The sequence below is a fragment of the Falco peregrinus genome, chromosome 1 (genome assembly GCF_023634155.1).
Source record: "Falco peregrinus isolate bFalPer1 chromosome 1, bFalPer1.pri, whole genome shotgun sequence".
NCBI classification, from domain to species: Eukaryota; Metazoa; Chordata; class Aves; order Falconiformes; family Falconidae; genus Falco; species Falco peregrinus.
Genome location: NC_073721.1, coordinates 114,211,137 through 114,238,735, shown reverse-complemented (window position 1 = coordinate 114,238,735; position 27,599 = coordinate 114,211,137). Strand labels below are relative to the sequence as shown.

Sequence of the window (27,599 nt, the reverse complement as noted above, 5' to 3'; positions counted from 1 at the left end):
CCAGCTGTCCCCCGAGGGCTTGTCAGGGCCCAGCTGCCCCCTCAGGGCACATCAGGGCCCAGCTGCCCCCCGAGGGCTTGTCAGGGCCCAGCTGCCCCCTCAGGGCACATCAGGGCCCAGCTGTCCCCCGAAGGCTTGTCAGGGCCGGCTGGGAGGCCCTGCGCCATGAAGGGCACCTTCCCTGCCCCAGGCTGGGTGGAGGCTGCCGCGGGCTGTGCGGAACAGGCCTGGAAGAGCTGAAAGAGATGGAGTGGAAGCGAAGCCTCGGCTGGCTCTGGCCTGGCACCGAGCCCCTGGGGCGCCATGATGTGTCTGCGCAGCGGGCGAGGAGCGGAGACCTGCGGTGGGCAAGGTAAGGCCTCTTGCAGGCAGCCTCTGTGTGGTGAATGGCAGCCCTGACACCCTCCCTCTGGGAAGATGCCTGTGCAGAACGAACAGGTTAGGGGTGTCTGCTGGGTTACGGTCGTGGTTTTGCAACAGGTGCCATGCTAGGTGCTGGGGCTGGGGGCTCCGGCAAGGAGAGGTGCCGTGGGCTGACTGGGGTGCTGCAGGCCTGAGAGGTGCTGGTGTGGCTGCCGCCGCCTGAGGGGAAGGCTGTGCGGTCACGGGTCTGCCTTCGTCTCTGCCATGTTCAGGCCGGCATAGCTGCTTCTCCACCTGCGCTTCTGTATGGCTTTCTCACGTCAGGAAAAACGGGTGTAAGTGGTGTGACTGATCTTCCATCACTTGTCCTGAAGGCCCACCAGCCCACGAGCACATCAGTGCCCTCAGGAAGGATGGAACGAGGTGCCAGGGGCTCGGTCAGCCCCATGCCCGCCATGTGAGGAAAGCTGTCCTTCTGGCCCACTCAGCACGGCAGCCCCGGTCCTGGGCGTGCTGGGTAGGTGAGGCTGGTACAGCAGCAGGTCTTTGGTAGAAAAGGATTAAATTTTTCTGTAGAATTATAAAATATAACTGGGCTTGAAGCTGGGTTGCCTTTGGAAAAGTACTTTATTCTCACTCTGGTAATGTCTTACTGAAATTAACTGACAATAGAAATTACTGTTTTGTAAGGAATAGATACAAAACCCAGTTTAAGAAAGACACAAGAGCTAAAACTAATTCACCAGTTTCTTCAAGAAAAAGCAAAGGGTGAATGCCATCTGCACTCTGACTTCCTTTTACATGCTCTAAGCTTTCCCTGTTCTTGTTAATTTGTGCGCCACCACAGACCTCCTTTTTAGGACCAGAGGTAGAGATGATTTGAATAAGCCTGCTGGGTGTGAGCTCCTGCAAGCTCTAGGGAAATACCCATTCTTGCCTAGCTTAGAATTTTTATTTCTAGTTTTTAGTAACTTTCCATACAGCTTTCATCTTAACATACTGCAGAAAGTCTTTGCTTGGAGGAAGCAATAAGCTGTATAAATGAGCTGAAAGATAGGAATCAGCATTTATCACAGTGGGGATCTAGCAGTTCTTTACTGAAAAGAGTTTTGTGAAGCCTACTCAGTACTTGAGGAAAATTTGCAGGATGCGTAACAAGAAGTTGCTAAGAGATTAACGCCAGGGCAAAGGGTGAATGCCATCTGCACTCTGCCTTCCTGAGCTTCAGATGAGGTCCACTGCAGACTTGAATACCAGCATTTCTTCTCAGAGCAGCGAAGGCTTACCTGTATGGCTCTTAATTGACCTTAATGCAGTTTTCTTGACTGCACAACTAGATCTTACAGGTCCCATTCAGGAGGGTGAGCTATAGGGTGAAGGACATAACTTGCCCTGAAATTAGCATCTAATAGCTCATGTAACTATACAAACCATTCTTCACAGAAACCAGACTAGAACCAAGCTGACTTCATTATGAACAGACACATTGGTATTTTTGTATTTATTAAATTAAAACCACACAAAATATAACTGCACACAAGAACGCACATCTGATATTTCAATGTCGTATCTCACAAAGAAAAATCTCTTGCTGTAACTCTTCCCTTTTATTAGCAGAAATCCAATATGCAAACAGTTGTTTAACCATAAAGGCTTTAACTAATCAAAACAAGCTGAATTCCCCTTTCTAGGAATACACCATAACCACACACAGACACACACACAGAGTTCCAAGGCAAGTTCTGCAGCCCTGAAGTAGACAAAACTTCCACAGCAAACTTGCATGTGTTTGCAGAATAATTAAATTCCTATTATTTTCGTAGTTTGTCATTTACAAGCAAACTTTAATATTTTTAAATACTTAAAACAAATTTCACTTTAACAAGTATTTACAAAATCTTTACTAAAGATCAACATCCTGCATAAAGGTGACCTCAAGGATACATCATTGCTACCATGCTACAGTTTGCACAGAAGGGGTATAAAGGCCATTGCTAGTTTTGGAAGGCTTAAACCCTTTGTTGATATAGCATAAAGGACATTAACCTATGGAAGGCAGAAGAGGTCGTAATTTCAGTGCAATTACCCATTCATGACTTGTTTTAAGTATATCAAGACGATGAGTCCAAAAGACTTGGGTTTTGAACTATTGACCGTTTAGTTCTTTAAGAACTGATTTCATGGAAAGTTTCCAGGCCATCACATTTGTCTTCTACTGGTGATATGAAGAAGTTGCATAGGGACCTTCCTCATCCTCCTCCTCTCTAGAAAGAAAATGATCATAATCATCAGATCAGGAGCATATCATGTCTCAACAGCAAAACTGTAATGCAAACGAAGATATCTATTTTGATCCATTATGAAAACCGGTTAAGACTGGCATTGCCTAACAGGAATATTACTTGCAGTATACTACTGTTCAGTATGATCTCTGGAGTTCTCGATTATGTTGTTTCAAGAACAGAAAGCTGAAAACAAAGCTGTGTAAGTTCAACAACATTAGAACGTTATCTAGAGTTTAATGAATTATTCTTGACACTTAAGTGCCAAATCAGTAAGAAATATCGTAAAGGATAAACAAGTGGAGGGCATGCTGGAGTTCCAGTACTGTTGCTTTCAATTTCTTTTTTTTTAAAAAGCAAGCTTACTTTTAGGTTTCTTTCAGCCTTTTGATTGGCAGGGGATACAGATGGACCAAATGAAGCAAGAACAGGAGCAGTCCATCATAGTTCTAGCTGGATCTGTGTCTTGATGCTGCAAGGATATTCCTTGAGTGGGCTCCTCGACATGTTATTTCCTATGTATCAATCAATATCGAGACTGACCTCTTAGATTTTCTTAGGAGAAAACAGTTGCTCCCAAGTGCTACTGTTAATGTAATCACTGGATAAACCAAAGTAGTGTTGCTATTCAGAAAATCTGAGGGAAAGTATCTGTCTACTGTTTACTTGACAATATAGCCTTTAGAAAAAGGTGGTTATGTAAACCTATTGCAGTGTGGCATCCCGCATTGTTTTCTACTATTGTACTTCAAAATTATGTTCTTGAGAGCCTATTCTTAAAGCTGCTGCCAATTTTAGTGTTTTGGTGAGAACAGAAAGACTTAGCAGTTGCTACTCCGTGAACTTCAAAGAATTTCCAGTTACTTTTAATACTGTACATGCCTCCATACAAAGGTAAGGTTATTCAAACAGTCCAGTAATGGTATAAAGCAAAAACTGTATATTCCAGACTGTAATGATGCAGACATTTCCCTGTGAACTACTAAAGATGATCATTTTTCTACAATTTAAATTTCATTTATCCTCCCCTGAACAGAATCAGAGGAAGGAACCCTACAAACTAATCAAGCTGCTGAGTAACTTGCACTCATCTTCCCAGCCCTTCCCTGTTGGGTAGTCCAGCAAAATTATCATCTTAAGCCAAAGACTTGGTATTTCTTTTGCCTTGAAACAGTCTTGTCAAAAAATGAAACCTCAAAAAAAAAAAAAAACCCAAAGAAAAAGCTTTTGGATGAACGTGGTAATTACTGCAGGATGTGTGGTTACAGTAGTAGTGAGAACCGATTTTTTAGTGACACTACAGACCCAGTATCAAGCACGACTCTTTAAGATACTGATGATCTGTGTATATTTAAGTAGTATCTTGTATCATCAATTCTGCATTCAAAACTGCCATGGAATACTACAATTTGCAGATGCTGTTCATAATACCTTAGCATGACAGTAAAGTAAGGAAGCAAGCAGTTCCTTTTTAGCTGAATAAACACCAAAGCACTTTTGATCTATAAATTGTCTCAAGACAATACAATTTAAAACGTTTTTCAGAAGTGAAACCTATCAACATACCAAGCTTGTAAGATTGGACTGCAGGACTGTAAAATTCAACCACAACTACTTGGCTGAAGCTAATTATTTCCAGAAGTGTATTCTGAAGCTCTTCTGGGGCAATGGGTTTCTACCCACATGCTCAGAACATAGCTGCAAAATGCAATCTCCTGCTAGTTTGTGAGGATGTAGGGTAACTGTTATTTCAGCCCCTAGGCTGCCCAGTAAGGGTGAAACTCACTTTCTATGCTGTATGCTGAAAATTACATTGTACTACTTAGTTTTGTTATTTCCCCTTTTAGGAGAGTAAAATGTGGCAGGGTTACAGCTGAAAGACCTTCCCTCTAATCAGAGGCTGCCAGAATTGGCCTTTCTGTTGTTCTTCCTGAAAGCCTTAATATAGGAATAACATCCATCATGACACAGCAACAGCCAAACACTGGACCAAAATTAGCTGCAGTTGATTATGGTGGAGAGTAGGGATGAATACAGAGAACTGAAGAGTTGAAATAGTGATGTTAGCAGGTCTTCAGACATCAAAATAACAAAACGGCCAGTTGAGGCTGTTTTGTCTTCGCTTCCCACATGAAATACACACCTGGGCTATGGGGTCTGACTTGACAAGCTGTCTTGTAGAGGGCACAAGACTGGCCCTTGGGTTCCAGCTAGCTTTGCAGGGTTTGTGTACACGGCCAGGACATGAGAACCAGGCAGTAGTCGTTCTGCTTGAACCTAAGCAAAGCAGTGACTGCTTATAATGCTCAAAATAAATTTCTGACCAAGGCTCGGGCATGCTGTAACTGGCAGTAAGGGTTGGCAAGAACAGCTTCTAACCTTCTGGCCCAGGCTGCAGGACTAGGCTACATGATGAGGTCTACAACACAGTACTCCCAGCCAACGTAATGGCCAGGTAATATTACTTTTGTAGAACTTCAGAAGTGTACATAGCAAGTACAAGTCTGTTCCAATGGCCTACAAACAAGCCAAGCTTTATGTGAAATGAAATTACACAGTAGTAGCTCCAGCCCATGGCCCACAAGCGCAAACATGGCAGTTTGTGTATGTTTAATGACCAAACGATTTTCTTCACTTTTAAGATGCTTAAAATAGCAAAGTGGTAAGTCACTACAACATTCTCCTTCAGGCAAAGGGAAAGGAACAGCACAGCATTACAATGCTTTGTAGTGCTGTCTCTTCCTGTTTGCTGTTGCAGCTTTGCCCAGTAGGTTACAGGAGCTGGAAGACATCTACTGCAAGCTATTCTATGCATCAGGCTACAATAAAAATGCTAATAACCACCTCTGTAAGACCAAGTGCACCTGAGTGTGAACATGTAAACTCTAATCCAATGTTTGGATGCTTCTAGAATCCACTATTAAACAAGGCAGCAATCTGAGTTTGTGAGTTAATCACTTTTGGAAGCCCAAAAAGATTCTCCTCCACAGGCAGCCTCCTTTATTGAGGTATCTGTTTTCTTAGCTGATAGCCAATGATGGTGAAAAATTATTGGGCAAATTAACTCAATTAGTTATCAGTTTCAAATGGTTCAACACCCTGCCTTTTCATAGGTTCAGGTCGAGGCAACTGAGCAGATGACAATATATGGTTCTGCTCCTGTGCTGCACACCAGTTATACTGGCTCATACAACCAATAGTGATTAGAGTGGCTCTATTCAATTACAAGGTTTTCAAGATGAGACACCACAAGGCAAATGCAGAAAGATATGACCTGTCCCAGAAGCTCAGTATACGGCCTTAGCGTTCCAGTCTACCACAGTACCACCCTAAAATCTTAAGGACTCTGTAAAGAGCTTGCATTAGACCTCTGGTGTTCAACTAGCTGACAGAAAAAGCATCACTGAACATAATTTCAGTTTCAGCATCCTGAAACATGCATAACAGCATTCTGGGCAATATGAAGCACTACCTTATTTTCTTAAACTATTACAAGTTGCTTTTCTTGCATGTGTGTATAAACTAATAATGGGTATTCTTCCCTAATATGCAAATCTATGTGTTGGTAACATATGCTACAAACCACCATGTTATCCTTTTGCATTTCTTTTGGTCTACTAAAAATATTGCTCAGAACAAACAGGTCTTAATGCCTTGAGCTACATCTTGGGTAAATGTAGCTGAATGGGGGATTCATTAACCAGTGATCTCTTGCTCAATGAAACTCTCTAGTAAAAGTAGTATTACAGGCAGATCTAGCCATACGCTTAAACTCTAAGAGTGGTACAAAGTGAGTAGATCACATCACAGAATCTTTAATACTCATCTAATTGCACGGGTATTAAACTTCAATAGCTGGTCTAAAAGTGCACCTATGTGTCCTTTTTCATGTATAATTTTTCTACCTAAAAGCAAGAGGCTTTAGCTGGGAAGAAGCTGACTTTAGAGATTAATATACTTCATTCCTTTTGAGAGCACTTAAAAGGGCGACCTCAAGAGTTACAATTAAACAATGTAATTCACCATAAGCTGTCTTTGTAGCACAAGCCTGTTTCTGACTATGAAAATGCCTGTACAGTTTGATCAGAATCAGTGCATGTATGTGCATGTGTTCTTGCCAACTTTAAGGGACACCAAAGTAAAGAGCAATTTAAGAGATGTCGTGATTCTCTCCATCTGTCAAATCAAGCTCACAAGTATGGTGAAGCTATGACTCTTCAGGTTTTGGAACTGACAGATCTGCTTCTGCCTGCAGTTCTTTTAGTTCCAATGTTCCTTTTGGTGGTGGCAGATCTAACTCCTGGTGCTCTTTCTTACTCTCTTACTGCAATGCTGGTGCATATCACGTTCTAAACAGGCCTTGAGAAGGCAATCTGAATACAGAAGGCCAGAGTAGCTGGAAACAGCACTCAATTTCCTAAATGGCTTTTGCTAAGAACTGAGAATTTGCATACTTGTGAAGCTGGTTTACTATCATGATGGCTGTCCAATTTTCACAGCTGCCTGCTCCAAGCATGGGACAAGGTACAGGCAGGAGGGAGAATAGGTGCCTCCTGGGGAGCTGCTGGAGCCAAGGAAGGCATGTAGCCACCTTCCTGTCTGGGCCCAGAAATGCCATTGATGGTACACAGCTGAGAAGTTATCCCCAGGGCTTTCGGCAGCTGCCTCTCTCTACTTCTGCTCTGCATGGAGTAAGCGTTCACTGGTTCTTTGGCACTTCCTGCCCGCTGTAAAGAGGTGAACACAGCTGGAAAAGATCAGGCAAGGATGGCTTTTGGGAGCCATGACCGAAAGCCAGAGGTGATGGGGTGGAAGGTGATGTGATGAGGACTTCATCAGACATACAGGAAGCTTTTTCACTTGAGAAGCTTTAGGTAACACCCTGCTCAGCAGACAGCCTGCAGCTCTGTACTTCATGCCTCCTGTAGCATCATGACAAATAAAAATCTGTGCTCTATGCATAATTAACAAAATTACCTGCTAAATCCAAACAGGATGTGGTAAAGGAACTTATCTTCCTCTATCCATTATTCTTTGGAAGGAAATCTGGTAGCAGGCCCTAGTTTCCCAAGTTGTAACTTAATATAGGAAATGGATATTGGTAGTAGCAGTTTACTACTTGTGTGGTGTCACTCTTGCTGTATTGGCTCTGGTCATGGTGCAGCAAGGTCCATGTGAATTTCCTTTTGTAAATTAGCATGTTATTTTGTTGAAGGGATGTTAAAATAATTGCCTTCCTCTGGCAGGGACTGGGGTTTCCTGCCACCCAGCTTAACTGCTGGGTCAACAACTACTCTAATCTGTTAGATAGGTATGTTTAATGATCTGAGAGTCACAGCGGCCCATTTAAATAGATCCTCTACACTGTTGTAAATGTAACAACACACGTGAATTGAGTTTGAATAGAGAAGAGTCTGAATTCCAACAGCTATTTTTCCTCTTTCATGCAGTCAATTCAAAAGAAAGTAACTGACAAGTGTGTTAACAAGATGTGAAACCATTCCAGCCTTCCTGAGACTGTAACTCTAAACCTTGGCAACAGAGAGTTGAATATGGAGTGCAATAGGTAATGAATTAAGATGTCTTAGGGGATATTTCTCCAAACGAGGCTTGTCCAATTGCTAAATGCAATACACTCCCTCTCCAATTTTTGTCTATTGAACAAAGTTTTTAAGTTGCTGAAATAATCCCTAACTTCTTACAGAAATGATGCTTAATAAATGCTTTGGTCCTGAAAGGTTACTTTCTTCTTAACATGAAAAGTATGTTGCTTGCACTCAAAATCAAGAATATGTGAAATGAACCAGGACAATGGAAGAAGTTTTGCATTAAACAGATTTGCAAAAGCAAAGTACATATCTGCAGGCATAACCTCCCTCCAGCTCTCTGCCAAGAGGAACAATGCCAGTCCCCTGCAGTCGCACCTTTTATTGTCATGAGAAAGGCCACCTTGGCATCACCCACCAAGGCAATTTCTGCAGAGAATGAACAGGCCAAACAGTCAGCCTAAGAGACTGCTTGTGAACAAGATGAGGAAGCTTCTCCCAAGGACACAGGAAAACAAATGCTACTCAAGTCCATTCTTGCTCTAAGTCTTTCTGTACTCTCTACAGGGTGCACACACATGTGAGGGGATCGTCACTGTGGCTGAGAAGTCAAAGGGTACTGCTTTTTTTATGAGAAAAGTGTGTGGGAACTCCTGGATGCACAACGAATACTGAAGAAAAGATAGAGAAGTCTACATAGGTGGACCCACAAAGGGACTGCATAGGGAAAGGAGATAACTGAAACGGCAACATGAAGAATATTTACACAATTATGAGGCAATTTGGGACAGAAGAAAAATGCAATTAGTTTCCACATAGACTTTGACTTAGGACTCTACTGAAAACTACGCCCATTTACACAGCAAGACATCTCGCAGAATGTTGGGCTTCTAGCTCTCACAGATTATTGCTGTTCTATAAACAATGTGTTGTGAGGCAGCCTTTATAACTGCTGTATCAAGGCATCTGCTGATGGTGTGCTCTGAATGTATCTGGTGCATGATAATAGCATACACTTACTGTTGACAAATTGAAACTATAGATGCTGTCTGAGGGAGCTCACAAAGTGGGTTCAGCTTAGACTAAAAACCCTTCAAGATGAGATTAAGATGCTTAATTCTAAAAGCGGCATTTACCTGACATTGTCATCTTTTAGTTTCCTGGCTGCTTGTTTGGATAACTTAATCTGCAAGTCCAATCTCTGTAGGAAATCTTTGGCAGATAGTTCTTCTGGTGCAGTGGGCTGATTGTCAGGCTCTTGAGGACTGGGAGAAGAACTACTTTCTTCCTGAACTGTCACTAGTCCTTCATCACAAGAAGGGGAGCTGTCAACAGTTTCATTCTCAGGAGACTCCAGTGAATTAAGTCCATTGAACAGTAATGGTTTCTCTGATATAACAGGAATATTCAGGGTTTTCCTCAGAAATATACAGTCATTAGTGAACAGTTTATTTGCCCTCTTTATTTGTTCCATCTGAAAAAGACAGGAAAAAGGTAAGTTATTAGGTTTTGGCAAAGTATAAAGTACTAACTTTCTGAAGTAGTACAGTAACTTTTAGTTACAATAAATCTATACTTTCTTTACAGCAGCAATGACTTCAGGAAAGGATTTTTTTGCGTTCAGAGTGATTTCAGAATGTATGTTCTGTCTTAGCCTTGTTAACACCCTAGGTTCTTCCTTTTATGTATACTTGACTCCAAAATATTGGTCTTTCCAAAGTCTCGCGCTACCTAAAGATGCTCTTCTTGAACAGTCTTCCAATCTCTATACAGGCTCACATGAACAACTTGCCAAAGAACAAAAAGTATTGCAAAAGTGCTGCTGATTTGAATTTGCTTTGGAGTAAGACTCAGAACTGCTAGCAGCTGCTGCAGGTGAACTCTGGTAAAAAGCATGCATAATACAAACAAGGGGTGATAAATGATAAAGTTACCTTGAGCATTCTAGCTAGCACATGTTAGTTACGAACAGTGAGCACCCCAAGTCTTGGAAGAGCAGTATATGCCTCCTCCATAGTACTTTCCCCCAGCTGATGAAACAACTTCAGACTTCAGGTGAAGTTCTGATTTTGAGTGAGAAATCAGGCAGTAAACAGAAGGGGGGGGACTCTTAACCACTTTGTAATGCAGATACATCAACTAGTGGCTGCATTTGTCCAGTAAACTGGACCTACAGCATGTTCAACAGCAACCTCATGTATGTAATAATGCATGGTAAGGTGACCACATAATGGCTGAAATACTTTTTACGCAACTTTTACCCAAAGTACTACTACTTTTTATGGAACTTTTACCCAAAGTACTACTGACAACCTATTCATCAGTACAATCTACTGACAGAAGCAAGAAGATATCTTCTTTCTCAGTGTACTAATACATAACACACTACTTGTTCTATATTTAACCTGAGAATCCATTATAAATTCCATTGCTTTACAGGTAAAGAAAACCTCCTGTTTTCTTTATATTACCCTTGCTACTAAGAATGTTGTTTAACTTCTTACCATGATTTCCCTTCCAAGTCAACAACAAATAAACTAGCTTTGTATTTCTCAACTGCAAGCTTTTAAAAAACGCATAGAAATCGGTATCCATGATTATGTGACTTCAAGCTTTAGTTATAACCTGAACTCACGACTTCATTAGGAAAAATCTTAAGTGAAAGAAAAACGATCATTCTAGTTCCTTGGGGATTGCAATAAGCAGAAATCCCTAATCACTGCAATACTGCAGTGATAAATGCACTCTAAGCAAAACCTGCTTGAAAACAAGTATAAAGAGAACTGAAAATACCTCTTGCCTGCATTAGAGGTGTTATTCAGTTTTATTAAACTAAATGGAGCTAAACTGAGTAAGAATAAAGGCTCTAAGTCTTGTAATAATAGCAGTCTTACTGCTAGTACAATAGCCCAGAAAAAGCTGAGTGCTTGAAGCACTAGCCACTCAGTACTTCAAAGTCCGAAGTATCTTGAGTTCAGTGGTCAGATAATGAAAAAATTGCTCTACCATCTTATCCTTGTCACTCTTAAACTCTTCTAAACTTTGCCACTACTTGGAGTCCTTCCCAACTACAAAAGAAAAGACCGTTGTTAACAGGTAACTGGGTTAACATGCCTGTGTGTTTCTTACACTGAACATGCTAGGAGGGGAAGCTGTCTAAAACCAAGGGAAAGCAGTGGAGATGTTAGTCTTTCCTCTCTGCAGATGCAAGACTGCGTGGCCACTTGCAGAACTGGAATAAACTATTGCATGTAAGCTACACCTGTACTGTGTAGTGAGAGTATCTGCTGTAGGGGCATTATAGATCTGGTGTCATGTACAGGTGCATTTACTTGGGTCCTGGAAGCCTGATGAAATCGTTCTCCCTAAAAATAAATAGGAGATTCTCTCTAGAAAGGCTAGGTGTATGGGAGAGTAGTAAAAACAGTGCAGTTAAGTTCAGCAGTAAGCTATTTCTACCCATTAAATATACAAAATGGTACTCTTAAAGACAATGCTAACCTGTTGATGCAGATGGCTAAAAAGATGAAATTATTAGATTTAAAAACCCCTTTCAAAACCTAAGTAACTAACATCCAGTGTCAGACAGTAAGTTACTACAAATAAGAGAAGCTCATTACTCTTCCAGCTCCTGAAGCCTGGAAACTATTTTTAGTTAGCCTTACACAGTATAGGGTGTAAATTCTCTCCCAAGATGAGTACCATCTGAAAGGCATAAAGGAAGGTTCACTTGACTTAACGAAACCTATAATGGCCATCGGATGCTAGTGTAAATGTCAATTGTTAAAATGTCTAAAAGTTGTCTGTTTTGATGGATATAAAAAAGTTTAAATTGCCAGCTGGAGCTCTTCTCTAAAAATACAATACAAAAGCTGAAAACAGATCTCTGCTACAGGATAGTTGGAAGGTGATGCTTCAATAGCTGATAAATAATGCACTGTACTGCTATTCTCCATCCTACTTCATTGTAACTCTACCTCCAGCTATTTCTTCCTAAAATACCTTTCAAATACAATCTTGTGGCATTTGGGAGGCTGTGTATCTTTGCACTGAGTAACAATGAAATGGGAAATGTTTAGTTCTAAAAAGAACCACCTCAGGCTTGAGCAGGTTACTTGATATATGCAGTATATACTCCTCCTACAACTTAATGACACCATACATTCATAGGTGTGTGGAATGCAGGACTTAATAGGTTTTTTTTTAGTGCTAGGAGAACTTGAATGATTTGTTAGCTCAGACCTCTAACAGTGAAAGCGTGTGCTAAAGCCTTTCCCGTTAATACTTTAAGTGAAGCTGCACTAATGCATAAACTGGTGCTGAACTAATCCACCAAACCAGCTTCTACTGATAATAGTCCTCTTCCTTCTCTCTTCTAAACAGATACCTTTGTATGATGGAAAACAGAACTCCAGCTGAACCATATATACAGCACTAAACATTAAGTCCCAGTGTTAATTTACTCAACAGTGTTCAAAGGAAGGTCTAATGAATGCAAGCCATACAAGATTAACAGCATCTGGGGAGAGGGGTGAAGGGCAGCGGATGAGGGCCAAACAAAGGACACAGATCTCTCTCCCTCAACATCGTACTTTCATCCCCCTTAAACTGCCCATGCTACCTCAGGCCAAGGCAGGCACTGGACTGGAGGTCTCCTGCTACAAAGTAACTCCCAGTGAGGAAACCCAAGGGGGGAAACTTGGGAAAACAGTAATACTGAAGGTAATGGCAGCCAAAGATAATGCTGATGTTCCCATCACAGCAACTCTCACTTCTAGCCAAGTACATGAGATGCAGGAAGCAAATACTCTTTAGAGGAAGTCCCTCCTTGTCATTGTGTGAACGCATAAGATTCCTCATTTTGCTAAAAGTAAACATGTTTGCATATATTCCTTATTCTGGGCCAAAACCCAACAAAGCAGAAACACAATGGCTGACTTTGGCTAACTTGGCATTGCTCTTAGTTTAAACTGACACAAAATGTCCCTTTCTCAACTGAAGCCTATAACGATGCAGCTCCAGTTTCTTAAGCAGAATACTAGCAACATTAAATAAATTATTTGTTTAAAAAAACCAGCATTTATATACTTTAAATGCACCATTAGCACAGCAAAAGCTTCAACTCAGACTATGAACAAAGTTTACGGTTTGTAAGTTAAACCTTTTTTTCAGACTGTACAGGTTTGATCCATAGCTTCATTTAGCTGAAAGGGAGTTGTAAAGTGTTTAGAAATGCCTCTTTTCTAGAAGACTACTATTTTAGGAATATGTTTATATTTTTCACTTACTGCAGTGAGCAAATACACTTCTGAATGAAGAACAATATAGCTACATCATTTAGACCTGAGACTTTTATCTATTATGGGAAATACTGCCAAAATTAAAGATTCAAACAAATCAAATGAGCAGCTCAGACCACTTTGCTTTGCTCCTGTAGCGTGCAAAACTTTGTTTTAATGAGGACCAGTGTAAATCCAAAATGCCATTAACTCTGTTGCCAACAAGATTTGGTCAAAAGTGGCTTAATCTTTTTTAAGGGAAGAGAAACAGATTTTTAACCCTTCTCACAACAAAGGCTGAATGCTGTTGAAGTTGCTGGAAGGCTTTGGCAGATCTTTCAGAACGAGAGAAGGAAAAGAAACCAATTCCACACAGAACCTATTAAGTTGGGACTGCACTGTACATCTTCTAGAAAGAGCCCAACTGGAAGGTGCTCTTCCCAGCAGGTGTGGAAGTGACACTGACTGCCCATCAGCTGCTTGGCGCCAAGCAGTTTTGCATGTGGGACTACTGAAACTGCACACAGGCATGTCAGTTGGTAGCCCACTGGGCTCCAAATAAGCTGGAATGAAGGCAGGGCAGGTGAGCGCTGCTCTGCAGGGAATGGCAGGGTTAGGGCCTGCTGGTACTCCTGGTCGGACTCTGCGTGTCTTAGGCTGGCTTATGCCTTTGAACTTCAAAGGCTTGTGACTGTGAACGTTATCCACAGAAGGAAAAGGAAGAGAAAAGCAGCAATGCTTTCAAATCAGTGGTAAATCAATTCTAGGCTGGTAGATGACAACAGAAGGATTCCTAGTGCTGAAGGTCCTAGAATGAATTATTTGTTCTTGTCACAGCCTGTGTGCAAACCTCGAAATAATTACTCTCTTCAGGATAAGTTTAGTTACGTTGGAGTGTTTTGTAATCTGAAGCGAGGGTAGCGGAGAACTATCAGGGGTGCAGAGGTTTACTGGGTGGGCGGCAGGGCACCCCCTTTCCCCACGGCGGCCTGGCCTGCCCAGCACCCGCCTGCTTCAGCCCGGTGCCGGTGAAGCCCGGTGCCCTGCTGGGGACTGGGCCGGGCGGCGTGCGGGCAGGTGACACCAGCTCCGGCGCTGAAACCAACACTCGCACCGTGTCCGCGGGCCGAACCGAGCCCATGAGCCCGCTGCGGGCAGGCAACGCTTACGGGACAGCTCGGCGCTGCGGCCTCCCGGCTGCTTCCCACTCCCGCGCCGCTCCCCCTTGGGCCCCGTTACTTTCCGGGCCTGACAACCGCGCACCGCCCTCCCGGGAGCCGGGCGCCGCCGCCGGCCCCGCATCCGCGAGCTGAGTTCTGCCCGGCCGGCAGGCCGTCCCGCCGGCGCTCGCCTTACCGTGACGCCGTACTTGAGGGCGATGCCCTGCAGCGTGTCCCCGGCGCTGAGCCGGTGCTCCACGTAGCGCTCGGCCAGCGGCGCCGCCACGCTGGCCGTGCTGCCGTACGAGCGGGCCTTGGTGCGGGCCAGCCGCTGCGACAGCTCGGCCTCCGACTCCGGCCCGCCCGGCGGCTCCTCCCGCAGGGACTCGGCCATGCTCCCGCCGCGCCTCAGCGACCGCGGCTTCGTGCCGGCTCCGCGGCCGCCGCCGCTCCGGGCATGGCTCCCCGCCCCCTCAGGCACTGCCCGCCCGGCGGCCGCGGCAGCAGCGGAGACCCCGGCTCGGCTGGGCCCGGCTCGGCCCGGCTGGGGCAGGCCCGCCGCGCATGCGCCGCCGGCGGCAGCGGGGGAGGCCGCATGCGCGGGGGCAGGGCGAATGGCAGGGTGGCGGGCCGGGCAGGGAGCGGGGCGGTGTTTTCCTGGGAGAAATGGCGAGGCGCTGCCGTTCTCCCTTTCCGCCCGTGACTGTTCTTTCGCCGTGGCGGTGGCGGGGCCCCGGGCCCTGGCTGCCGGGGGGAGTCGGCTGGCCGTGGGGACTTACCGGCGCTCGGCAAGGCCCGGCCACCCGTCCCTTTGTGCGGGGTCCCGGAGCCTGTGTCGCTGTAGCGGGAACAGCCACGGCTCCTCCAGCGGCTCCGGCGGAGCGAGCATGGGGCCTGCTGGCTGCTGGTCGGCGTCCCGGCAGCGCGCAGCTGATCGCTGGAACCGGGCAGCAAGGAGTGTGAAAAAGAATGTAAAAAAAGAACAACTTTGGGCATAAGTGCACAAATACAAAAGCAGTGTAATTACACCAGTGTTATTAGAACAGTAACAGGTGGCAAAATTAGTTTGAGGAAAAAATTAAAATATTCATGTTCTTGTAAAGCAAATACAGTAACTATTTTTATGTGAGTACTTTGCCAAGGAACCTGTGTCCAGGCTTGCTTTGGCAACGGATCCATGATGACTGAACTGGAGCTTTCAAACAAAAACTGTGTGGTAACTGTGAGTGGTGCACCTGCACGCATCCTGTACCGGCACAGTATGTACCAAAATACCAAGAAGCAACCTGCTCTAGGTGGCTCTGCTTGAGCAGGGGTATTGGGCAAGATGCTTCCCAAAGGTCACTTCCAACCTCAGCCACACTGGGATTCTGGGAAGTAGTGTATGCCTAACAAACACGTAGCCCAGTATAATAATTTTCTTTCCTGGGAAGTCTTAGAAAGACAGGCCTCCGGCTCAAGCAAAAAAAGACATGCATGTGATAACCTCAGCATTCCTCAGCCCGGTATGCAGTCATGTAATTATTTAGAAAAAGAAAATGCATCAACTGACATAATACCTAACTGTGGGGTTTAGATTATGTTCAGCGGGGCAGCTCATGGAGTCTCTAAGGAACACAGTACAAAAAGCAAGGCACCTCTGGCAAATGTTGCTAATTTGGCTACAAGTTTCCAGACATAAGTTAGGAAAATATAAAAGCTGCCCTGCAATATGCATGAGTTACTGATAAGGCATGACACATCAGCACCCCACCATCACATGAGAGAAGCCAATGTGACAATCCTAGAGTGTCCAAACAGAGGAGCTGTAGGCGATGCATAGATAGATCAGGGCAGTATAAGAGATTATGTAAATTGACGGCAAGAAAAGGTTCACTTTAAGTTTTCTGCAGCCTTCAAGATATTTGGGAAGTTGGAGGCTCCCCTGGGGATGTCCAATTGAGTTTATACCAGCTGTAGAAAGAGAGCATCAAATTGTGACACCTCTGTGCTTTCAATTCTTTGTGAAATAACTTGATCTGCTGAGCTGCATCAGCAATTCAGCTGTGACCCACCTAGCAGAAGAGCTGAACTGCAGGTCAGCATTTATTTAAAGTGTCTACTGTGTGTGCGGTGTGGAGTCATGGGTCAGCTTCAGCCTCTTAAGGGTGATCAATGGAAATTACAAACATCTGAATGCTTTCCTAGAGCTGGAATTACTCAGACCATTTACTTCAGCTAAAGTGGCTTTTACTAAAGGGGAGCTTCAGTTCAATAAAATGGAAGTGCTGTTTAATATTACTGATACAATGAGCAGAACATGCAATATCAATTAGTTTGAAAATGTGGTTGACAGCTGCACTAATATTAGACGGTATTATTCCCTCTAATGTTATCTTAAACTCTATTTATATGCAGAATGTGTGCAATACACTTTAAGTCATCTGTCACAACTCTGAGAACAGCAGAAGCATCCCTTGCATTATTATAAAGATGCCATGGGTGTTCTAATGTTGAAAACTTGATTCTTCTGGAGTTGCTGGATTGTCTTTTGTTTGCATCTGCAGTTTGTGGAGATGTTTGTTTCTTACCCCAAAGTCCATTTTATAGCCAGAGGAACATCTGGATCTGGGATGTTGCCAAGATGCTCGATCTGATTAGCTGTCTGCATAAAGTAAATACCCTCTAAACCAAAAATTGTGTTAATTTGAGCCAGAGTTTAAACTGGGTAACCCATTTTTACCTATGTTTTTAATATGCATTCAAAATGAGTTACAGAAGCAGATAGAAGTGTGTTGCTAACAAGACTTCATTTCTGAGAAAGAAAATTGTGTTAGCAGTGAGAATGTTGTGTCCATGCTGCTGAAATATCTTCACGGAGTGGTCTATGATCTTGTGAAAGCTAAGGGAAATACTAGCTTGCCTAGGGTTTCTTGGCTTGAAGTTTAAGATGAGAAGCCCTGAGAGATTGTTAGTAGTCAGGTCCATGTTTGACCTTGGTAGAAGTTGGAGCTCACTTGTGTCACAATGTCATACTACCTGGGGTTTGAGTTGGCACTGTAGTGCCAGCTGGCCTTGTGCCTGCACTGCCTGCTTGTTGGGTTGCCCTGTATCTGACTCCAGACAAGCGAACGAGCTCCTCTAGCAGAATGGTTTGTGCTGATCACCTCAAGGTGCAAGCATTCAATGGAGGAACATCAATCTTGCCACATCAGAGTCCCTGCTATAGCTTTGGGATTCTCATTTCCCCATAGCAATAGTCTCCCTCTGATCTCTGAATCAGCAGCTTATTGACATACATGGGTATTTCCTGATGGGCAGGGGCTATATGGCAATTAGTTTTAATGTATTGGTTTACTGCCCAATTGTGACATTCTCTGTTCAGCAAGGGAGTCTCTTGGCACTGCTGGCTCCCTGTCCTTCCTCCTTGTTCTCTTCTGTCTTTCCTCATTACTGCTTCTGTGATTTCTTTCCCCACTGTAGCATCCAGTTCCAAGAAGCTGTACTTGCCCAAACCTGTTTCTTGCATTAAAATCAGTAATTTTTTAGGTAACGCTGGCATTGAAGTCACATAACTGGGGATTGGATTTGACACTCTCATCAGATTTATATGGGACAGAAGAGTTCACTCCTCTGAGTCATTGTTCTAAGGCTGGCTGCAGACATCTATTACTCATTTCATGTTTGGCAGGTTATTTCTGCAAATACAGCAGCTAGAAACATACTTCCAAAAATCAAAGCTTTCATTTCAGAGAGCTCAACTAGGCATTGTAGAGTGTCTGCCTGACATAAAGGCTGCTTAGAGCTGAGTCTGAAGAAGTGGAAACCCCTTTCTGCATTTCTGCCTGCCCCCTTGCCCCCTTGCCCCAGGACATCTTCAGATCTAGATAATACTGGCTTTACATTCTTACGTAAGATTCTTGTACAGGGATTGGATAAGGACAAAAAAGATGCATGGGAGCTAATATTACAATATTTACTCATGCAGCAGTAGTTAAGGTAATTCTAATGAATCATTCAGTTTAGGAACTCTCACTGCCTCTTCTGTATTTCTGAATTTGTTCTGAGGATAAGAGTTTTCTTTTCAATAGAGCGTCATGATGAATTTTCTAAATAACAGTATTTAAGTCTATTCAGTCCCTTGACTTCCAGTTAGTATTGGATACTTAGCTGCCATTTTATCATTGAAAATCATCCATATCTAGATCAGTAGGTGCACAGTGGTCTTGATTTATTTTAAATTATATGTAGATGATCAGGCTAAAAGAGATCAGTATCAATGGAACCTAGTTAAGGTGGCCATACAATTTAGCGGCAAAGTAAGTAGAGAAGAGAATGCTCTCTAGCTAGGTAATCATTCTGTTAATGATCAGATATTCATCAGCTACTTTGTCAGTAAAGAAACCCAAATTTACTTAGTAAAGAATTAAATGAAACAGTGAGCATTTCCTAACTTTGATGTTTATGATGATGGAAGCCAGGGACATTACTGTTTATAATAGTTGTACAGATGTAGGACAGGGATGTTTTAATTTCAGGAACAATAAAAAAACATCCTTGTGGGTTATATGTGTGGGCAGAATCACAGTAATTAGGACAGAATAGAAAAAAGAAGGCTACCCCCTGGTAATGATTGGTGTATCAAGCTATACTGTCCGCCTCTGCTCAAGTTGCAACCTCTGACAAAAAAAGATGTAATGTAGGACAAAGATCAGAGACAAATCCTGCCTTTCAAGAATAATAGCCCTGGGTTCTGCAATTAATTGCAGCAAGGAGAGGGTCTTGCATAAATTTCATAAAGGAAAGTAGGTTCATCTGAACTGAAGCACATTACTTTTGTGCACATATTCCTCATCAAAATAAGGCCATTATGTAGCAGTAGCAGCTGTGAGCTATTATTAATATTTAATGCTCTTAGCAAGGGTTACTATGGGTTTCTGTAATAAGGTTACAAGACAATGTTGCCATATCATGTGCTGTAGATTTGCATTCTCAGAGCTTTTTTGGGTTTTTATAAAGTGCCATTGAAGTTTTATTTATTCTCCTTCCCTACCATTTGGTGAGGGCTGGCTTGTGCTACCACAGATGTATTCGGTTTCCTCCAACCGTGTGTTTTTTCACATTATCTGCTGGAGACCGGTGATACCAGTCAGCCTCTTCCTCCTAACTACATCTTTTGACTGATACTTGTTTTCTACCTGTACGTGTTGAAAGGGCAGGCAGTTCTTGGGCAGTTCATAGTTATTTCTACTGAAAATAGGTGGGCTGAGCACGCAAGATGGAATCACCGTGTTCTGTACATCTGCATCCGAGAGAGGGGCATCCACGGCTGTATTAGCCCTTGGGTCATGGGGTCAGCAGGCAGCACCCAGCACAGCACAGGGGACTTGGCAGGCAGGGCAGTGCGGCTGACACTGCCTTGGAGGAGTGTGGGACAAGCTGTCCAGTGGCTCTTCAGGGACAGCCTCTGGCCTTCAGGGTCTCTTTTTTTTTTTGCATAGATCCTTTTAGCCTTTTTATTGTTTGTCAATTTTTCCTTTAAGTCATAATCCTTGATATCAAGCTGTTTACATCTCTGGTTAATAAGTTTTCAGGCAGTGAAGTCGACAGTACAGAAGGGGGAAACATTTGGAGCAGCGGCATATATAGCCATTAACATCATAAACTACATAAAATGCCATTCTACACTAAGAAGCCATTGTTAGGAAGGTGCCCTGGGACAGTATCTGCTGTCCTTCAATGACCCCTGGGTTAAATATTCAGTTTGCAACTAAAATGTTGGGCTATAGCCTTGCTTAAATTCATGCCTTGCTAATGATGTATGCGACCTCAGATTATGTGTAGCAGATGGATACGTGTTGACTAACTTCATAATATGTCAAGAGCATGGTCCTTTTTGCATTGTTTAGCCAGCATATTAGTGACAGGAGATACTGGCAACATACCCTTTACCTCCCAAGATCGCTTATAGATTTGCAGGTGGCAATGCCTTGTGTTGCATATCTGTTGTTGTCCATGTAAACTCTGCTGCAAGGTGATGGCAGCACATCATGCTCATTTTGAAAAGGGAGGAATGCACGGAGGGATGCCACAAATAGTGTGCTGAAAACATGGAGGTAAAGAGGAGTGAAGAACAGACAACTTTTGGGGAGTTTCCTTTATCGCTGGACCTCATGATACCGTATTTGATTTCAATTTCCAGAGTGAAATTAATGTCAAAATCAGTTCTTGCATATTGCATTGGAATATTAGTCATTGCAGAATACTTCTGAGTTTAAACATGTTTATAATTTAGCTTCTGTGTGTTTCTATTCATGCTGCCTCACTTGTCTGTGCTAACTGCTCCTTCCCATAAGCTTCCTCTGTTCACATGCACTTGAACCCCAGCTAAGGCCTCTGTATGCAGGGTCCTCAATACTAAACTGCTCTGTCAACTTCTGGTGCCAAGTTAACAATAATAATGTCTTCCTTTCCCTGCTGAATTCAAATTCAATGCAATTACCCCCTGGTTTAGCCTCTTTTAATTAAAAAAAGCAATGAACGCGATAAATCTGGATGCAATATGATAGTTAATGGCACCTCCACTGATATGTAAACCCAACAGTGAGCATAAGGACAGCTCTGGCATACGGGAGAGCTGTGCAAAATAGCCACAGGGATGGTAATAAGGAAGTGTCTTGTCTTTACCCCATTAATTCTCTGTGAGTGGCTTTTTCACTCTCAACATTTTTGGTTGGAGAATATTTTACTGGAAAACCTGTAAACAGGTGATTCACCACTAGAAATGGTTTATTCATACATTAAAAATGTTTTAAAAATATATCATTCCAATATTCACTTGTCAGTGGGTGTTTTTTCTTTAAAATGTGATTATGCACCTCACTTTGCTAAAGTAGTTCCAGTCACATCACTGTCTAGAGCCAAAGGGAACTTTCCTGATTAAGTGAAGAACCACAGGGTAAAAGACTGCTTTATTTATATGTTATTACACATCCTTTTTTAAGCTTATTTTTACTAACAGTTTTGTATAACCTGTTCTAACAGGTCAAGAATAACTTGTTTATTTTATACATGCTTTTATATTTGTTATAGTTCAGGAAGACTTAAAAGAGGAATAATAAAAACCTTTTAACCCTTCCCTGAATCTTAGGGTTCAGTACAGTAGCAACTAGTGATTTCAAGGTCTTTCTTTTGTCAAAGTGTATCTCAGACTGCTTCATCAGGGAATCCAAAGAAACTGTCCAGAAAACCCCCAAGAACAGGAATGAAGTCAGAAGACATGCAAGAATCCAGATCAGAATATCAAGATTTTGGTCTCCATGTGCTACCTACTAAACTAGACTTATTTTCCCTTGTGCCTGCTCATTGATCCTATTTCTCTTACCTGTCCATCTTCATCCTACCTTTCGATCTTCTTGTTGCCATTTCTCCTTCTTCAGGTTGGATCTGGCCTCAGCTATGGAGCTGAAGTAGTCTAAGACAGAATCTGAGCTGCCAGTAGTCTCTCTCTGTCCTCTAGACTCCAGTTTGCTTCATCTGTGGAGTCCCTTTGGTCATTAAGAGTGTAATTTTGCAATTCAAACTATAAATGTTCAGCTGCTTGCAGATAACCCAGCAGTCCCCTGCCCACTTGAAAGAGCTAGGAGAAGCATACAGATGCTTGCTTTTGTGATGTATGCTTGCAGGGTGTACGTGTTTCTGGAGGAAAAAAAGCTTAGAAAGAGCAGCAGTTGAAAATCAGGGGGAGGGAACTCGCTTCTGAAATTACCTGTCCTCACTGACTGCAGAGGATGCCTCTGATTACAGCTTCCCCAGGCCTGGAGGTGGTAGCTCTTGGGATGCTCCTGTAAGTGGTAAGAAGGAAAGCTACTCTTTTCCTAAGAAGACAAAACAGTGACCAGGGTGCATTTAAAGCTGTGTAGCAGGTTTCTATTCCAAGAGGTCTTTTGACCTTCCAGGATGTTTACTAGTGTATATTTTCTTGCTGTGGGGATATTTTAATTTGGCCTAATTGGCCTTGTAGCTCATGTTGTCAGTCAGTGTCTAAAACTGGAGTATGTTTTTGGCCTATGACTATTTTTAGGTGGTGTAAATAGGGCACTAAACCTGCAGCATTCATGCTTTTTAATGCAGGCTTCTCACTTTGGGCAGTTGGCCTTAGAAGTATTCCAGTGGCATTACTGGAAGGGAGGAGGTGGTGATGGACCAAGTGGCTCATTGTTTGCTATCCTCACAGTTTCTGGGTGCTGTTCCTTAGCTTTTAAAGTCACAATTGTACAACAAGTTTGTGACCTGTTAGCAGACAGTTGGCTGATCTGAGTGAAAGCTGATTTTTTCCATCCCTCAGGGAAATTGTTTCCACTGAGGAGGAGGGTGGGAGACTAGGGGATGCGTGCATCTGCTTTGCCTTCTGATAGCTAAGGCATATGGAAATTGAAGTGGCTTTCCAGTCTCTGCTGTTACTCGTCTGGTGTCGACTTCTTATTCCTTCATTGCTTACACTTCAGTACTCTGCTTATATTTCCACCTTGGTTTTGTAGATACAGAAAGCCTGGAGATCAACCTGCAAACAAAATTCTCATGGTGTGCTAAAACAATACCGCGGTCTGGTGTCCTTCATTTCTGTTCCCGTTTTTTTTTACTGAAATGCTGCCCTCGAGTGGCAGCCAACTGACTGATTTCAACTGGAGATGGAGCTGTTACTGTGCCCAGCGTGCCCCGTTGGGGGGTAAGGGTCCCGGTGCCCGGGCAGGACCCCGCGCCAGCGTTCGGCTGAGGCCAGCCAGGCAGGCTGCTCGGTGCAGGGGCTGCTCCGACGGTCCCAAGCGATGTTACAGCACAGCTTGAGCTCTCTGGCAGGAAGCGTCCCCAGCTTTTACAAGAAAAAGGACTGTAATTCTGAAAGAAATGTAATGATTGGAGATGCTATCCTGACCACAAGCCCTCTAAATTTAATTTATGTGAATGTTTCTTCCAATAACTCCATCTGTCGCACTGTTTCTCGGCTATAGTTCATGGTTTTAGCATAGAAACAGAACTTTGTAGAAGAGTGCTTTTCTGTGGCGGGGTACAGATCCCTGAGCTTGTCTAAGCGGTACCTCCACTGTGCTCTCTGGGTCTCCCCACAGTATTTTGTAACTTCCTTTCTGTTAAACTCTGAGCAGGCTTGGGGTTAGTCTCTGCCAATGTCACACTTACAGAGATAATGTCATGTACCAAAGGTCCTGTATGAAGGTAGCCTCTGAATGAGCTCCAGAGCACTCCAGCAGTTTATTAAGTCAGAACACAAGATGAAGAGTTAATAAAGGGCTAAAGGTGGCTTGTGGGAAAGCAACTTGAGGCATTAGTGCTTTTGGTTTTATACTATGCCTCTATGCCAGAGGTTACAGTCTTTACATCAGTGTTACTAGAAGCATAAGGACACTGGCTTCTCCACCTCCAAGTCATAGCTCAGTGTACTGGTTTAATTTGGAGATGCTTGTTTTTCTGGGCCACTGAAAAGTATGTCAGTATGTGACTTGTTTTGCTTGCAAGTTAAAAATCAAAAGCAAAAATGAGGAAGGGTTTTTATGTGAAGGGAGCTATGTCTTTTGAGAAGACTTAGTTTTTAGCATTCCCAGGGTGTGGAAAGAATGCTTCGTGTTTCCATGCTTCGTTGTAGACCAACTGTCCAAAGGGAAATATAATCCTACCTGTATGTTATTAACTCTTCTGGCAAGTAACAAGTGTGTGTCCTATTGGGAATATTCTCATGTTCTCATCTTTTCATAAAGACAGGGGATAGTGCTTTTCTTATGTACTTTAAGCTTCTATCATCCTGTACAATGTGCAAATACCATACTTTCTTTCTGCATTAACTCATTTAATTAGGGATAGTCTTGTTTGTTCAAGCACCAGTATGGTTTGTGGAGTCAGATATAAGTATATAAGGGCACTGTAATTAAAATAGCTTCTTCCTTCTCAAAGAATTTCAGCTGCAGAGTACCTTTCAGGGAGTCGTTCAGGACTAGTTGTTTAAGTGCCTGAGTCATCCCTACTTCCCTATTCCTTTGGAATCTCTTTAGGTGCCAGTTTGATTTTGCAGACACCCCAGCTAGCTGCCCCATCACTGCTCAGCCCTCATCCTGTAAAGTAGTTGCTGCAATGACCAGCTAATTCTTGTTCATCATCCTTTGGGTGATTAGCCTTGTTGTGCCTATGTGTGTATGAATGTGGCGTGTATATGAAAGCTGCTGAGAGCCTCTGTGTGAAGCATCTATGTCCAATATTGCCAGTAAAATTATTTCCTTGATGATTTGGCTCAGCTGAAGACTGCCTGTACTGAAGAGCTCTATCAGAAGTTATTTACATCTCTATTTCTAGTTTCTGAGAGCTCCTTAATTAAGACTCTAGTACTGGGCATACAATATGGGGGTTTTTATTTTTTCTTTCTCCAAATGATTGCATTGGCACTTCATGTGCTTTTACCCAGCACTCACTGAAATCCCATCAAAACAGAGTAAAGTATGGGAAGACTGTCTGGGGCATTATTACCACAGGCAAGAATATAGAAAGGAAATGTCCAGAATATTACAGCAGTAAACCAGGTACATACTAATTTATGCTCTGAATTTGCAAGTGTGAATGGCAGACTTGCAAGGAGATGTTACAGACAGCTAATTCTAGAGCAGGAGTAAATTAGTTGGAGTGCTTGAAGCAGTGGTTATCTCTAATATTAAACCAGTGATAAGGTGAGATTCTAAATGGCAATGGCTAAGCTGTATGTATATGGAGGCTTGGACAATGGTGTTCCTGGAAGCAGTTACTTTTCACTTGACTTGCAAATAAAGCTAGTTAGCTGGCCAGAGCTGCAACAAGAGGAGGCAGATTCTCTTTCAGTTAGACTGTACTAGTTACATTAGATTTCACATTTACTTATAATAAATGTGAATATATTTTGATACATTTAATCCATTCTTTTAATTCAATGCATATAATTTTGCTACATTAACAATTGACAATAAATGGGAATAAATTAAATGTATCAAAATGGAAAGCCAATGTATGAAACAAAAATACGTTAAAAAAATAATTTACTATCACGATGTGAAAACTGAAAGAAGCCCTGCTTGTTTCTATCAGAAGCTGTAATAGCATGCTGTCACTCTACAGCTTTCAGTTATATCTGCTCACAAATGTGTTTTGGTGTCTACATAATGCCATAACCTTAGAGTATAACAATGCTGGATTTGTGACTAAACACCCATGACTATACCAAATTGGGGATTTTTTACACAAAAACAATGGGCACAAACATATGCAGTAAAATATATGTTGGCATAGAATAATAAATAGGAACAAGAGATTAATATCATCAGTCAGAAATAAATAGACTATTAGTAGTTTCATTGCTAAGATTCATATTTAAGTCACCTGATTCTTCTGTGGGAAAAAAAAAATAGATCAAAGAAAATGTTTTGCTTGGTGGGTGGGGTGAATTGGGGATTTTTGTTTGAAAGCTTTCTTAGTGATTACTCTCTTCTGCAGAGTTTAGATGCAGTATGGTGGCAGAAGATTATGTGAGATGGTGAAACCTGAACTGGAATAGGGACCTATTGATCTGCTTGCTGCTTACATCAAATAATCTTTGCCTTCCTTGAATGTCAAATTTGGTTATGCATAGCATCATCAATGCTTGTGTCTTCTGTCCTTAAAAAGATAACTTGAAAGAAAACAAAGCGAGCAAAATGGAGAACACTTGCTGCCTGCAATTCAACACAGAAAAGCATTTTTCCTTCCCTTTCTTGGCTGAAATCCTCAATATACTTTTGGCTTTAGTTTCCAGGCTCAGTCCAGCATCCATTTGTTACTGTGCAGTGAATCTGTGTATGATACTAACTAGACGTGGCAGCTCTTTTCTAAAATAGACCGTTCCAATCTGTCACTTTATTCTTTGGCACCAGGGACTTTCATTTTCCTGATATGAACTCCACTGCTGGCCATCAACCTGATGGAGTGGAAGAATTGCAGAACAAACTGCTGCCATCAGCTGATTCACCTGAACAGAGCGGTGCGTGAGACCTACCTTGTCCTGTGAGTGTCCTGTCATTTGCAGCAGCTGGACAAATAAGATCAAGATGGCAAGTGAGCCAGTGGGGGGGGAATTACCTGAAAGAGCCCAAACATTTTATGCAAATACCTTGCTGTTCTTAGTCATACAAATTTGCTGGAACTTGTGTCACATCTTCTGTCCTGTTAAGCAATTCTTTCAATCTACTCTGAATCATCTCCTAACTCCATGTCACGTGAAGAGCCTGAAAAGGTATCTTCAGTTTCTCAGAATCAGTCTTCTGCTGCTTCCTGGTAAGCATCCCTGGCAGGTTTGTTTCATTAGGAAGTATTCATGGAATTCACTAGCATTTAGTATTAAGGTTGACTTTCTTGTAAAGTTATATAAACCCCTTGAGGCATACTTGTTTGTTACATCAGTTAGGGCCACCAGGTTGCATTTCTCCATCAAAAAATGCAGTTTGATCACTAATGTGGCACCACTAAGTGATGCCTTTGTTTATTTATTGCTCAGTATCTTGTTTCTAGAAGAGCATGCCACATGGAAAAGGAAAGAGAAAGTGAAGGAGACAAAACAAGGGGTCAAGGAAATCAGAAGAGCAAAGGGGTCAGGAGCTGTGTCTTGACCTCATATGTACAAACCATGGAGCTCACCGCTGCATCTCCATAGCTGGGAATGAAAACTCAAAGTTTTCATGCACATGCCAGGAGTAGAGTCAGAGCAGCCCTCTGGAGCCAAAGTCTCTGTAAAGCTGTTTCTGTGCCCCTCCATTGACTTTGTAGGAAAAAAAAAATTAATGGTTATTGTCATGATTTGGTCCTCACCTTGCATGGATCCTGAGGAATTAGGCTGGCATTGTGGGATGGGTATTCAGGTCCTTTTGTTGCCTCTGTCCTCTTCTGCAGCATGACATGAGATACAGTGACTCTGCAAAAAAAGCT

General features: G+C 42.7%; 1 protein-coding gene across 2 annotated transcripts; it reads right to left on the bottom strand.

The window, feature by feature from the left end:
* Positions 1-1,830: 1,830 nt before the first annotated feature.
* On the bottom strand, positions 1,831-15,208 carry LYSMD2 (LysM domain containing 2). 2 transcript variants are annotated; one of them, XM_055809416.1, is made up of 3 exons: positions 14,827-15,208; positions 9,328-9,665; positions 1,831-2,627 (listed from the first exon to the last, which is right to left on the bottom strand). In XM_055809416.1, the coding sequence occupies exons 1-3, from the start codon at positions 15,022-15,024 to the stop codon at positions 2,576-2,578; spliced, it is 588 nt and encodes a 195-aa protein (XP_055665391.1). In that variant the 5' UTR covers positions 15,025-15,208; the 3' UTR covers positions 1,831-2,575. The 2 variants fall into 2 exon arrangements, with proteins under 2 accessions (XP_055665391.1, XP_055665397.1); XM_055809422.1 differs by lacking the exon at positions 9,328-9,665 and having other exon boundaries at positions 14,827-15,177.
* Between the last annotated feature and the right edge of the window lie 12,391 nt (positions 15,209-27,599).